Source organism: Nanorana parkeri, unplaced genomic scaffold (genome assembly GCF_000935625.1).
Source record: "Nanorana parkeri isolate BGI_ZX_2015 unplaced genomic scaffold, ASM93562v1 scaffold480, whole genome shotgun sequence".
NCBI classification, from domain to species: domain Eukaryota; kingdom Metazoa; phylum Chordata; class Amphibia; order Anura; family Dicroglossidae; genus Nanorana; species Nanorana parkeri.
In genome coordinates this window covers 929,685-944,069 of record NW_017306748.1, presented here as the reverse complement: position 1 = coordinate 944,069, position 14,385 = coordinate 929,685, and the positions used below count along the sequence as shown (strand labels likewise).

The window sequence follows — 14,385 nt, the reverse complement described above, 5'->3', positions numbered from 1 at the left end:
AAGTACTTTCTTTGCATTGTGCAGAAACTATGAAAAGAGAAGCAGCAGAAAACATTTTAGAGGGCCTGCAGATTTTGGAGAGGTGTGGATGATATAATAAATGCAAACACACCGGCAATGACAAATTCCTTTGCTGTGTCACATGCCAATTGCAAGAATAACCTAGGAGGGAATTCTAATTAAAATCTGTAAAGAAAACAATCTCAGTTTTGAACTTTTGTCTTGCCCGAGGGCAACTTAATTCACCTTTTAAAAAAGCTGATATAGTTTAACAAAATTAGCAGAGTGAGGCAAATCTAACCTTAACATCCAGGTTGGCGATCTCCTGTTGGTTGGTAGTTGATGCAAGAAAGTTGCTCATTTGGCCCTTTAAAGGGTCATCCACCTCAACATCAATGTCATAACATGCCGTCTTCTTCTGATCGTTGGGATCCACACTAAGCCAAAAGGGTTAAAAAATTTTTTAGAAATCAAGCCGATCTATATAGAATAACTACTAGTGACACTATTAAGGATCCTAATCAGTCAATACACTCTGAGTTCAGTTTTGGGTGGGTGATTGTGTACAGAGGCTTCTGATATTCAAATACATTAACAGAAACCGGTCAGGAAATAAATAGGTAGGCTGCCGTTGTTAGTTCCCCTTCTGAAAATGCTAGTTGCCTGATTGTGATGCTGATGCTTTGCCTTTAAAACTTTCTCAAATCACTGACCTGAAATGAGTATGGAGATAAGGAATTACTGACCTCTGAAACCTGACCTGTTGACCTATATCTGGCTGGCAGTCAAGATAATCCTTTGTGTTTGGTATATACGGAGCCCCAGGCCCGAAGCATGCTTGTAGCCATTAAGAGTCAGATTTGTTCCCTGCTCTCGACTCAGAAAAAAAAATAAAAAAGCGTGACAGCCAGGCCTAGAGCCATTTTGTCCAAACGTCAGAACTTTTCAAGCCAGCAGAAGCAGATGGACTGCTTCAAACCTCTGTCTCATTCCAGTGTGTGAGGATATGGCTGTGGATTTTTCATTAGGGTTTTCATTTCTCATGTGACTTTTAATAAGACCTAATAACAATGTGGACGATTTTATTATTCTTTATAAAATCCCAAATCAAATCGAGTCAGCAACAAAACATCTGTGAACAATATAACGTAAAGAGGCGGCAATACAATGGTTTTTATTTATAGAAGGAATGGTATGTTCCCCTAGAAGAAAAAGGCTAACTATAAGAACTAGATTGTAAAGTGTAGTTTCGAGGGTGGCTGTACAACTCACAGTGAAGGGAGAGGGAGGGAGATACATGAGGCAGATGAGAGATAAGAGAGAAAAGAGAGAGAGAGGCAGATGAGAGAGAGAGATGAGTGAGAGAGGCAGATTAGAGAGGAGATAAGAGAGAGAGAGAGAGGGAGAACAGAGAGAAGACGAGAGAGAGATATGCATGAGGCAGATTAGAGAGGAGAAAGGGAGAGAGGCAAGTGCGAGAGAGTGAGGGAAAGAGAGATGAGAGAGAGAGAGAGGCAGATAGGAGAAGAGAGAGAGAGGCAGATAGGAGAAGAGAGAGAGAGAGGCAGATAGGAGAGAAAGAGAGAGAGAGGCAGATAGGAGAGAAAGAGAGAGAAAGAGAGAGAGAGGCAGATAGGAGAAGAGAGAGAGATATGAGAAGAGAGAGAGAGAGATAGGAGAAGAGAAAGAGAGAGATAGGAGAAGAGAAAGAGAGAGATAGGAGAAGAGAAAGAGAGAGAAAGAGAGAGAGGATGAGCGATAGAGGCATATCAGAGAGGAGATAAGTGAGAGAAGCAGATGAGAAAGAAGATGAGAGGGAGATGAGAGAGAAGAGATAAGAGAGAGAGGGAGATGAGTGAGAGAGGCAGATCAGAGAGAAGGAGATAGGTGAAAGAGCGAAAGGGGGAACAAAAAGAAGAGATGAGAGGGAGAGAGGAAAAGATAAGGAGGGGGGTTACATGATTTTTTCCGGTGTGCACAATAATTATCTGGTTAATTGTACCGAATGCCTCCTGATCTGGTACCATAAAGAGAGAGAGAGGCAGATAGGAGAGAAAGAGAGAGAAAGAGAGAGAGAGGCAGATAGGAGAAGAGAGAGAGATATGAGAAGAGAGAGAGAGAGATAGGAGAAGAGAAAGAGAGAGATAGGAGAAGAGAAAGAGAGAGATAGGAGAAGAGAAAGAGAGAGATAGGAGAAGAGAAAGAGAGAGAAAGAGAGAGAGGATGAGCGATAGAGGCATATCAGAGAGGAGATAAGTGAGAGAAGCAGATGAGAAAGAAGATGAGAGGGAGATGAGAGAGAAGAGATAAGAGAGAGAGGGAGATGAGTGAGAGAGGCAGATCAGAGAGAAGGAGATAGGTGAAAGAGCGAAAGGGGGAACAAAAAGAAGAGATGAGAGGGAGAGAGGAAAAGATAAGGAGGGGGGTTACATGATTTTTTCCGGTGTGCACAATAATTATCTGGTTAATTGTACCGAATGCCTCCTGATCTGGTACCATCTCTGGTTGAAGGGGTTCCAAGCAAATGGATCCTTAGGAGAGTTCATGGATTTGACTCTTCTTTGATGGACTACATGTAGTTCAACCTTTTAAGCTGGTTTTCTTCACCCATGTATCTAAAAACACTTTTTTTTTTTTTTTAAATAAAAGTTCCATCTTCACAACATATACATTACAAAATGTAAACGATATGAACTAAGATTTCCCTTTAAGGGTGTAAAAACCCAAAACAAATGAAGGCACACAGTGGATATGATGCACACCATATAAGTGACAGCCCCCAGGTATATTATAACCTGTCAGAACTGTAGCTACACAAATCAGATTTGGATCATCCTAAAGGGAAGTCATTTTAGTACAAATCAATGCTGTGCTAGGCTGAGCATATGTTGCCTTTCAGAGGAAGCCGTGTTGAATTTTAAGTATGAAGTTTCACTTCTTTAAAATCACATATGCTTCCTGTTGTTTAGCAAGCAGCACTCTGGTGTTTTTCCTCCATCTACCAATCTGAAGCTGATTAATCTGTTAAATCTCTTTTCTATGTGTAGGGGGTTTATGTGGATTGCAGTTGGGTGTCTAGAAAACATTCTGGAAATAGGCAAATTCCTCTGTACGACTATACAGTATATGATTCCTTAAACAGAAGGCACTGCAGCCCATAATCTCTATGGGAATGAGACATCTGTCTTATAAAATGAGGGCAGGATATGTAGTATCGACTTCCTTTCACAGTTCTCTTTGTATGTTCTTCTATAGCACTCAATAGTGTTCAATTAAAGCACAGCTGTACTTTTGTAATAAACACAATGCTGTAAAGGGGAAGGTAGGTGAGCCAGACCCTGTGATTGGTTCTTCTAGTAGAAAAGGTTTTAGCGTATTTTGGAACTGTTACTTACTACTTGAAGGCACCAGCAGAAGTGCTATTAAAATTCAACAAGCCCCTAACTAGGTTACATGTAATTCACCCAATGTCCCCCAACACACTAACTGCAGAACATGCCAGAGCTTTAATAATGCAGTATGTCTGTGAAGGTTCTCATTCATCCAGGTCATGGTATATCTGTAAAAAATAAGTCAAGGCAACTGGACTTGCTGTATTTTTTCTTAAAGCCGTTTCACTGGTCATCCAACTGGTTGGATGACCAGTGAAACGGCTTCAAGAAAAATACAGCAAGACCAGTTGCCTTGACTTATTTTTTTACAGATATTTAATAATGCAGGTTACCTACGCTTTGGTTTAGCGGCTATATTTAGAGGAAAGAATATGCCAGCTATTTGTGGCATTGCACTTAAAAAAAAGTTGTCTTGATATAGATGAGCGACATATTTAATTTAAAGTTGCACCAGCACTCCGCAGGACCACAGTCTTGCAAGATTCGAATCCTTAGATTTCCTAGGATCCTGTCAAAAGGTCCACTGACATCACTCTTGCCTATGCAAATAACCAGGGTGGAAAGTACAGTTAACAGCCTGTTTTTTCTCCCCCGTGTTTTTTTTTTGGGGGGGGGGATTTACAGTTTTTTAAATGGGGTTTCTTCCCCACTCTGTACAGTGCTAGGATCTGATGGAAATACTCCATCCATGTGACAGAGCTTGTCCAATCAGTGCTGCAACATGGGGAGTCCATAGCCCTGTGCAAGCTACCACTGTAGCAGCTCACAGGTTAAACAGGGTTTTCCTTGCTTCCGGGTCGACTGAACAGAACAGTGAGGCAGCAAAAGGAAGATCCAGCATATGCTGTTGGGTATGGATACATTAACCCCTTCATGACCAGCGACTTTCAGTGTACGTCACTGGCATCGGGGCCGTTTAAACTTGTAAAGCCGACTTTACGACGATCGCGCTAAACATGTTGGGTATCGCCGCGCACGCCAGAGTGAGGGCAATAATTCTAGGGCCAGTATTTTGGGGTATCTCTAAACTGATGACCTGTGAGGGCTTTTAAAGTGTCATCTATGGACTTTTTGGGGTACTGAAGCTTGTTGCCGTTTCACGGACGCACACAATTTTTAACCTGGGCATGTTGGGTATCGATTTACTCGTTGTAACCTCCTCTGTTATATTTGATTTTAACAATTGGTATTTTATTGTGTTTTGGGGCATTTAAGTGCATTTTACACTACATTTGGGGGTTTGATAAGGAGTTGCGCTAATATCGTGCAACATAAAAAATTGCAACTGCCAACATTGTATTCTACAGGGTCTTGGCTTTCAGAAAATATATAATGTTTGGGGGTTTTAAGTAATTTTCAGGCCCAAAATGTGGAATAGCTGTATGTGGGAAAGCCTCAGTTATCATCATACTAGTGTTAAAGATGCTCATTTCTGATAAGGTCCTATATTTGTACATATTAGTGAGCATTTTTATTACTTTGCCACAAACTAGCTTGCAGTTCTTTCCCTGAAGTGGTCCTTACTCACCTGATGTTATGGTTAATTATTATAGGATCCGGGTGCTGCAAGAGACTTGCCAGTTTCATGGGGATTTCAGAGAACCTCATCCGGATGCAGTTAAAGATCTGTGTTTGTAAGAGAATAGGTGAGCAAGTACCCAAAATAGAAAACCCCCAAAACGTAACAAACTCAGTACGTGCGTGTATTTATCTCCATCTAACTAAAGTTCCAAAGCGAAACCATGATCTATATCTATACACAGACTCGCACACAGTATTTATAAAGTATGTACCTCGAGATACAATGAATCATGACCTTCATGAAGGTAACAGAAGACCATGAAATGTCAAGAGGTGTGACAAATGCATAGGTACACACAGGTGTGTTAGCTTTGGTGATGGATGCACAAGAAGGCCGAGCATGCATGCTAGTGCTTGTCATCCCATAACAAATGAAGAATCACCACTTCTTCTGCAGGTTCTTGTGTTTCTTACCTGCCTGAAGTATCGGTTACAGTTGATGTACTCCTTCTCATGGCTGTCCTGAAGCTTGTTATTCTTGATGTAAAGCCACAGAGCTTGCATGATGTTGGCACGGGTCTGAGTGTGAACACCCAAGAGCCGAGCCAGGCGAGTGTCCAATTTATACTGGGGAGGCTGCCAATGCACAATAGAAGGCATTATTAAGGAACTGATTGTATTCAGATTACATACCCTATCTTAGCAACACACTACATGGACAATCAGTTTTATGCAACTTGTTCTCCTAGCATAAAATACCTTCTCATTATAAATATAAGAGGCAAGCACGCAGTTTATTTAAAGTACATCTCTACCTAACTTGCATGGTTACCAGCAAGCTAAATGACACGGTCTTCTTTTTTTCACTTGGGAAAATATAGGGAAGGGTTCTATCCATGCAATTTTCACTGCTTCCTGTGGCCCTATTGGAGAGATTCCCCTTACCTCCTGATTCACCAGGACAGGCAGTGAAAATCTACAACAGTGTGACAAACAACAATAAAAATACTATTTTAGTAGGGTCGGGAAGCTCCCATCAGCTTTTCATTGTTTCAAAATATCTTCTCGTCCGAGTGACAATGACAGAGATGTAGAGAAATCTCAAAAACGAATAAATACCGACATTCTAATTCTTCCCAACCATGTCCAAAATGAAAAAAAAATGTCTGAAGTTACACAGTAGTTTGTAACCTGTGCCAGAAACAAATGGCATAGGACAAGGGTAGGCAACCTCGGCATGCCAACTGTGGTGATACTACAATTTCCATCATTCCTTAGGGAGTCATGCCTGTGGCTGTAAGCCTTGCAATACCTGGGACTTGTAGTTTCAACTCACCAAGAGTGTTGAGGTTGCCTATCCATGGCATAGGATACCTGACTGGTTATTACAACTTTTTTTAAAATTTTGATCTTTGCACTTTAAAATCTCAGCCTCCCTGTGCACTTACCTGGTGGTCCAGCATGAGAAGTAAGGTGCACTTCACATTCATATCCCCTGGTCTCTTCACCTGGAATCCATCTGTCTCCTGAGTGCTTGCCATTCTGTGCCACTGGAGGGAGAGGCGTTTGTAACAATTTATTTTTTACTTGTGCAATTAAAAAAAGCCATTTTGAGGGTAAATATAATACTTTCACACAATTGACAAGTTAAAGACACACACCACAGTCCAACAAAACAAACCCAGAGCACATTGAAACTGCTGTTTAGCACTACCCACATAAAACCATTATGCTCCATTCACACCTAGATTTTAGGTGCGATTAGAGATTCCTGCTTCATGAACTTACGATTTCCTGCAGCAGGAATCCCTATCTGCCATTTACAAGTGGCAGCTGTCACCCATTCAAGTTAATGATCTAGTGACAGAACGGCGGCACACCACATGCAATCATATATCATTCGATTACATGTGGTTAGGAATCAATAACTATCCCTGGATGCACGATCGATGCCCCTTAATTAACAATACCCCTTAATACCTTGCAGTAAATAGTTAGGAATGCATAATGGTGCGTATATTCCCATTTCTCAGGCCCAATTTTCAATCTGAAAAATTAGCCAGTTAGTGTTATTGTCAAGTTTACCGACACATACTCATGTTGCTTAATTTGGTCTGGGCAGATAAGCTTCAAAAGCTGGTCATGAAAGGGTTAAACAAAATGCTTTGATTTAAGAACGGGACTTCTCCCAGCTTTTGTTTTACTTACCTCCACAAGGTGGTTGTCTGGCCCATACAGATCTTTATCCAGCTCGATAACAAGGCTTTTAAAAAATGACGAGAACTTCCTCTTCTGCTTACTGGGCTGTGAAAATAAAAGGAACAAGATGGTTGTTATAGCGTCATACTAAATCAACGTTTCTTCTGCCAACCTATGTAACCTGCTGTTACCTGCTCATCCCACTCAGAGACTGATTCAGGCAGAATAGGGCCATAGTAAGGGTAGCAGCTTCCCATCCCTTTCATTGACAATGTTGAAGATTGCAATATGCACAGATATGCTTCCTCACTTGCCATGTCTGTACTGGCATGGCCCTTCCCCTTCCAACTGCCTACAAATACATCCTCCCCTGTAAAGTGAAAGGAAGGGCGACAGCTATGACCAATTGTGCTATCTACCTGATTACAGTTGTAGCCTGATCCCCTGGGCATCCAGTGTGCCCTGTGCTCCTGTCTAGGTTGCCTTGTGGAGCATGTGATTCTGATCCCACCAAACCAAATATGCTCAAAATGGCTTGATGTGAATAAAATGAATGTTTTTTTTTTAAACTAATGCGGTTTGTGGGAAGTTTAGACAATTACAAACCGTAATTAAAAGGGAGAGTGGCATCTTTTCTTTGCAAGACATTGATCTAATGAATACACACTATGCACCTGCATTTAGCTTCTTGTGACTCTAATTTTAATGAGCTTTGTGATAAATACAAGAAAAGCACATTGCCTCTGAAGGTTTCAATTTTCGAGCAGGAAGGAAAAGTATATTGGGTTTAGAGTAAATCAGGTAATTAATAATGTATTCAGTAACATTCCCGGTTACTATAGCCATAGATGTAAATATCACTCAGCTCTCTTGGTTGTAAACCTTGTACGCTATATAAAGTAAGGGATAGGAGGATATTTTACATTTTATTTATGAAGTCATGTCAGTCATGTGAATGGGGTCCTCCTCCCAGCACTTTTTCCTCCATTCATTAGCATGTGCATGACATGTCAGGCCATACTCCTTTTTATAAATCAGACCCTTAGGGTAATCTTCCCTCTCATTACTACTTGTATTGTTCATATGCATTCTTATTATGCTGTGCAGGCTTTATTGATGTGTCCTATTCATAAGAGACTCTTTCATAAGCTAAAATGGTGACAAGTTACAGCCCACAAAAACCTGACACTAATTATCTTAACATACAGCTGGTCTAATGGAAGAGGATTTTGGATACGGCTAGTTCCTGTGGTTGTTTATATCTTATTCACAAACATTCTAAGGTTAGGTTGGGGCAGTGGGTTAGTGGTTAGCATTTCTGCCTTACAGCACTAGGTGTCCCCGGTTCTAAATTCTGGTCAAGACGCTATCTGCATGTATGTGCTTCCTCCCACACTCCAAAGACATGTTGGTAGGGTAATTCTCTGCTGTCTAAATCAGCCCTAGTGTATGTATGCATTTGAGGTAAAGACCTTAGATTGTAAGCCACTTGAGGGCAGGGACTGATGTGAATGTACAGTATGTAAAGCCCTGCATAAATTGTTCATGGGTGCATAGAGTAATAAGACTCTGAACCCCCTATAGCATTAGTTTGCATTTTACTGGCATTAGAGAGTCCTTTTGAAGCGCTAACAACACCAATGTTTTGTGTGCCTTGCCATGGCGCCACACAAGGGTGTGCCAATCTTCTTAGAATATTTTAGATTATGGAGTTAATTAAAAGAGAACTATGGGATAAACTTTTTTCCCCATAGCTCTCTGCGGGGTCACGGGAGGACATATACTAACTTCCTCCCATGACCCAAAACTAAGTATATAGCGGGCTATTGCCCGGAGAGCGCTGCAGCCGGGACATATCCCGACAATGCTGTGGAAAAATCCACCCAGCTTGGAGAGTGGAGGGGGAATCCACGTGGGGAGCGGTGACTCACAGTCAACGCTCTCTGCAGGGAGAGGATCAGGAAGTCAGCGATCTGCGGTGTGTGTTTGCTGACTTCCCGATCAATAGAGCCGACCTGTGACAGCTTCATTGTCACAGGTTGGCTTGAATTATGGGGAAGAATGTTTTTCATTCACCCCATAATTCTCTTTTAACTTGAATTAACTTGACTATGAAGTCTATTGACCTGAATGAAGGTATTTGGTAAGCTTTACAAGTTGCCAAGCCTGCCAAATGTAGAAGACGTCAACGTGAAGCACCACCAACGCATGGAGTTTTCTAGACCATTTGCTATTATTCATGTAAAGAACATGTATTTTCTTTGCAAGACATTTGGAAAGCTTGACTATTGTGAAGCAAAAATCTGTCTTTTGCTCCCCTAGGAATGTGGCCCGAGTGTATCTTACTGTGTCACAATCATTACAAAAGTACAATCTTACTCACATCATCCAGCAGTTTCCCTTCAACCCGCAGCTCCCAGGAACTGATTCTCTCCGCTTCCTCTCCATCAGGTTTCCCTGGAGTGTAGGTGTTAGAAATATATATCCTCAGCTTGCGCTTTTGCTAGAGAGAGTGAAATTCTTTGTTAGAACCCTTGTGCCTCAGGCAGTGCGAGATTTGCACTTACCCCACCTAACAGACAAATAAACCAGCTCTCAACCAAACAGGTACATCAACAACATTCGATCTTGGATAATGCAGATGAGAGGCAGAATTGTAAAAACAAAGAAAATCAGAGCACGTCAATCGGGCTGCATTGAGAGGCTGACTTCTCCATCAAAGCTTAATAAGCAGTAAGAAACTCTTCTGTGTTTACAAGCAGCTAGTGTAATGGATTTGGCGTGTTGCGTTCCACCCTGGAACGCAGCGCCGACGTGTCCCATAGCAAGACGCGCGGCTTGCGTTCCACAGTGGAACGCAACGGCCGTCAGACGCCGACAGCCCTGTCCAATCAGGGCTGCCCTATTTATACAGGGGAAGAGCATAGCAGCGGCGTTCCACTAAACGAGTGTGCGCCCTGCTATCTCCCCTGGGACGAAACCTACGAGATATCTGCAGACGGAGGGAACCTCTACCCTACAGCCAAGGATCACTGGACTACCCGTGGAGGGTTAATTTTCTTCAAACACCGCAAGTACCCCTAGTCAGAGTACTCTGACACATAGAGACTACTGCCATAGTTTACCAGCCGCATGTGTTGTATGCCAGATTACTATTACCAGGGATAGACTGCTGTTCCATCAAATACGGTTTACACTGTGCTCATAATACGGATATACCAAAACCCTGCTGTAGTAGCTAGTCTCTTATACTGCTATCAACAAACATACTTGTATCCCATGTACTACTGCATATGAGGGGTGCTGCATTACTAACGCTACCACTTTACACTTTTATGATCTCAAGGAACACTTCCATATCACTTACAGGTTAAGTTAAAAACAGGTGATACATGATGCTGGTAGCTTCAAAACTCTCCGTTTTATGATTGAGAGTGGCACTGAAGCTCCGACTGATTTCACCCATAATACAACTCAGTCAGCTGGGAGACGAGCTCCAGTTGATGCAAACCGACTCTGCAGTTGAGATCCTGACAGAGCAATTAGGCGCATTACAGCTAGTCTGCAGCATTTATAGTCACCATTTAAGTGATTAGATGGATTAGACTGTAAACTTGTCAGAGCAGAACTGCAATTCTTGTTAAATACTCTTTGTTTAAACATATACAGTACATCTCTGTCATACATGCACATTTCCCCACGTTTAGCCTTTTTAAAAACACAGAGTACACAAAAAATACCTGTTGATCCTGACAGAAGTCCAAGGAGCTTCTAACTTAACAATATGGTGCCTCTGCTGGACTGAAATCCCAAGCAGTGTTATCAGTCCTGCTCAGTTCTCCGTGTTGGACTACAGGACGCCTCCCCTTTGTGTTATGAAGATGAGGAGAGAGGTTTGTGTCTGACAACACTGCTTGGGATTTCAATGCAGCAGAGGCAGAGTTGTTATCTCAAACAGGAATGTGGATATAGGACAGAAAAACATGTATTGTTCTATATTTGAGAAAAAAAAATTAGATAAAAAAGATAAAGATAAAAAAATGGCAATACACTCAGCAAAGGGCCCTTCTGTGATGATTAGGACATCATGAAGAATGCCTCCTGCTTCTCACTGACCCCAGAAGTGTCCAAGTCTATGTGGCAGCGGGAGGTGGCTCAGCACCTGCCCAACCTACATATCTTGTGAATGGGCCCCATAATTCTCAGGGCTTGTTCACACCATATACAGTGCGTTAGCTGCTGAAACGCACTGTATCACATAGTAAACTGCCCCCTGCATTCTGAGGCGGGAGGGGGCGTGACAGTGCATTGAAGTCAATGGCACCGCAGGCACGCCCCACCGCCTGCAGTGCGATTGCCCGCACCAGAAAGCGTGGCACATCAGTGCCTGCGTTGCTATCCAGTGCAATCAGAAAATATGCTGCATGCACTATTTTTTTCCGATCGCACTGGGCCGCAACGCAGGCACTGATGTGATGCATATTCTGGTGCGGGCAATCGCACTGCAGGCGGTGGGGCGTGGCTGCGATGCCATTGACTTTAATGCAACTTTACGCCCCCTCCCGCCCCAGAATGCAGGGGGGGGGTTTACTATGTGATACAGTGCGTTTCAGCAGCTAAATGCACTGGAACGCACTGTATATGGTGTGAACAAGTCCTTAGGCCCATTGTGGGCCCTTCTTCATCTAATCTTGATATTGCTATACACTGAACATGATGCAAAATAAGAGCAGGAGAGGAGAATGCAACAATATGTAAACAAAAGATTCTCTGGTACCCGAGGGAACATAACTTACATTTACAAGTAACATTCAGGGACTGCAACATGACACCCAAAATGTAGCTTTTACTTTCCCTAGCACTCTATGTATCCTCTAAATATTTAATCACTTCTACTTGTTTACAAGCATTCTGATTAAAAAGAAAACAGGGAACTAGAAGTATAACAGCCATATGTGCTTCATCTGACTGCTGTTGCATACTTGCCAGTATTCCTCTAAGAAAATTTGCATTCACTTAGAATACAGGAAGTGGATGTGTTTGTTGCCAGCAAAGTTTGTTTTCTTGTAAATTCCTAATTCACAATATCGACAAGTACTTACAGTCAGGGGTTTTTTGATGGCATCCTGGATCTCCATCCTTTTCCTGGCAATCGTCTGATCTAATTTTCTTTCAAAAGCTAAGAGGTCCATGTATGCCTGTGACTCGGGGACCAATTCTCGGATCTGTACAGGACAACAGAAGTAACGAAATGTAATGTTAGTCTTTCAACGTGAAACATATCATACTATCAAGAAATAGCGGATCCCTATTTCAGGGTTAAAAGTAGATCTAAACCCTAACTCAATGATATTTAGCTTGCTAAAGCACTATATTTCACAAACAAATGCTTTACTTCATTTCATCATTTTTTTGCATCTCCTTCTGCCACTTCCTTTCTACATGCACTGTCTCCAGGGTCGGCTACACATCATTGTTCTGAATGAGCTTTCTAATAGTGACAACAGTGGACCATGCATGTGTGTTTTGGTACAGCCTCGTTTAGTTTCTAACAAGAACACATTTGCAGAGTGACATATTCGGAGCACAATTGGGAGTTGTCAATAGGGTTGCCACCTGTACGGTATTCACAGTCCGGCTTTTGAATGCTGTGTCCGGGTTTCATGGCAGCTGAGACCCGGACACATGATGTCAGGCAGACAGGGGCAACCAAAATTAATATAGGGGCTACTGGCCCCCCACTGAAAATAGTCTTGACTGTGATATTTACATATGAACAAACCGCGACTCATTCTCCCCCAAAAAGTTCTATGCGTTGCTAGAGTGTTTGGGTTTTCGCTGAAAGAAAAAGTGGCAACCCTAGTTGTCACCCCTTAAAAGAGAAGTAAAGCCAAACCTTTTGTTGGCTTTACTTCTCTTCGGGGTTGCAGGAGTACATTTACTAACGCAGCGTTACTCATCCTTTTTTCAGACACGGCACCCTTTAACAGTATACAAAATCTCGAGGCAGCCCAGTCTTAAATTTCAATAACATAAATGTAACAAAAATGACGTGTCACAAAAACCCCAACCATTTTAAGGGGATAACACATGCAAAACACATCAGTACCCCCCCTTTTACATCAGAGTCCCCCTTCACATTAGGAGCCCCCTTTTCATATCAGAAGCCTTTTCTTCACATCCCTTCATATCAGGAGCCGGCGAGAGGTGGAGCAGGCTTGAATGAAGAACTACCCTTTCTGGATTAGCATCATTGGTTTCCATGGTGCTGGAAAAAAAGAAAAATCTGAGGTACCCCTGAGGAAGCCCGAAGGCACCCTAATGTGCCACGGCACCCTTGCTGAGAAAGGCCGGACTAAGGTAATCCTGTGACCCAAAGTCAGCTACTGCCCGCTTAATGCTGACAGCTCAGTGGCGCACCCAGGATGGATCCTGACAAAATTGTCAGGATCCACCCAGCTGCGTGATTGACAGCTGGCTCTCTAGAGCCAGAACCAGCTGTGCCTGCCCCTTCCATTGTCTGTCCCTCCAATAAACATTGGAGGAACAGTAAGTGGATTGGGAATCCATGCAGGGAGGAATGACTGACAGTCACTGCTCCCTGCCGCGAGGAGACCCTGAGCTGAATGATCAGCGGATCCGTGACTTTGATGAATACATTCTCTGGATGATTGCCAAAGCTCTTGTGAGCCAAGACTATGTACATATTTTATTCTACTGCTGTACATATGTACGACAATTACCTTTAATACATAATATGCTTTCTATGCTGGGTTACCAACTTTGGTTGTCTTAATGTAAACATGCTCTAAAACTCAATAAAAATTATTGAACGGCAAAATGATATTAGCATATGAAAGCATATACGAGATATAAGTGATTGGATAAGATGTATTTCCTTTGTGCAGATGAAAAGCCAGATGAAATAAAAATGCATCTTTTCTGCTTCTCTCTACAGATTACCGGAAGAAACAGCACTGATCTTGAAGTTATCTCGTATCACTTAAGCTAAAATTCTCCCTTTAATGTCAGCAGCATTGATCCATAACGTACCCTCTGGGGCAGAACCTTGTCAGCCATTTTCCTCCTCTTCATTCTAAAAAAAGAACATGTCATACATTAAGCATGGATAAAGCTGGGGGACATCATTCAATGTTATAGAATTTCCGAAAACATTAAAGCCTAACTCCAGGCAAAAGATGAATTTTGTTCTGTTTAGAGCAGGAAAGGGTTAGAGCCAATGTCATGTTTTTGTTGCTGACTATGTCCATGT

At 42.3% G+C, this 14,385-nt stretch overlaps 1 protein-coding gene across 1 annotated transcript in view; it reads right to left on the bottom strand.

Annotated features, from left to right (window-relative positions):
• The window catches only part of SMARCD2 (SWI/SNF related, matrix associated, actin dependent regulator of chromatin, subfamily d, member 2), a 32,197-nt gene that overhangs the window by 4,708 nt on the left and 13,104 nt on the right, over window positions 1-14,385 (bottom strand). The window contains exons 3-10 of the mRNA XM_018560834.1: window positions 14,166-14,208; window positions 12,215-12,337; window positions 9,496-9,615; window positions 7,122-7,217; window positions 6,362-6,463; window positions 5,388-5,549; window positions 4,921-5,018; window positions 302-437 (exon numbers count right to left, since the gene is read on the bottom strand). Coding sequence (XP_018416336.1) covers window positions 302-437; window positions 4,921-5,018; window positions 5,388-5,549; window positions 6,362-6,463; window positions 7,122-7,217; window positions 9,496-9,615; window positions 12,215-12,337; window positions 14,166-14,208 — 880 coding nt within the window. The remainder of the gene's footprint in view (window positions 1-301; window positions 438-4,920; window positions 5,019-5,387; window positions 5,550-6,361; window positions 6,464-7,121; window positions 7,218-9,495; window positions 9,616-12,214; window positions 12,338-14,165; window positions 14,209-14,385) is intronic.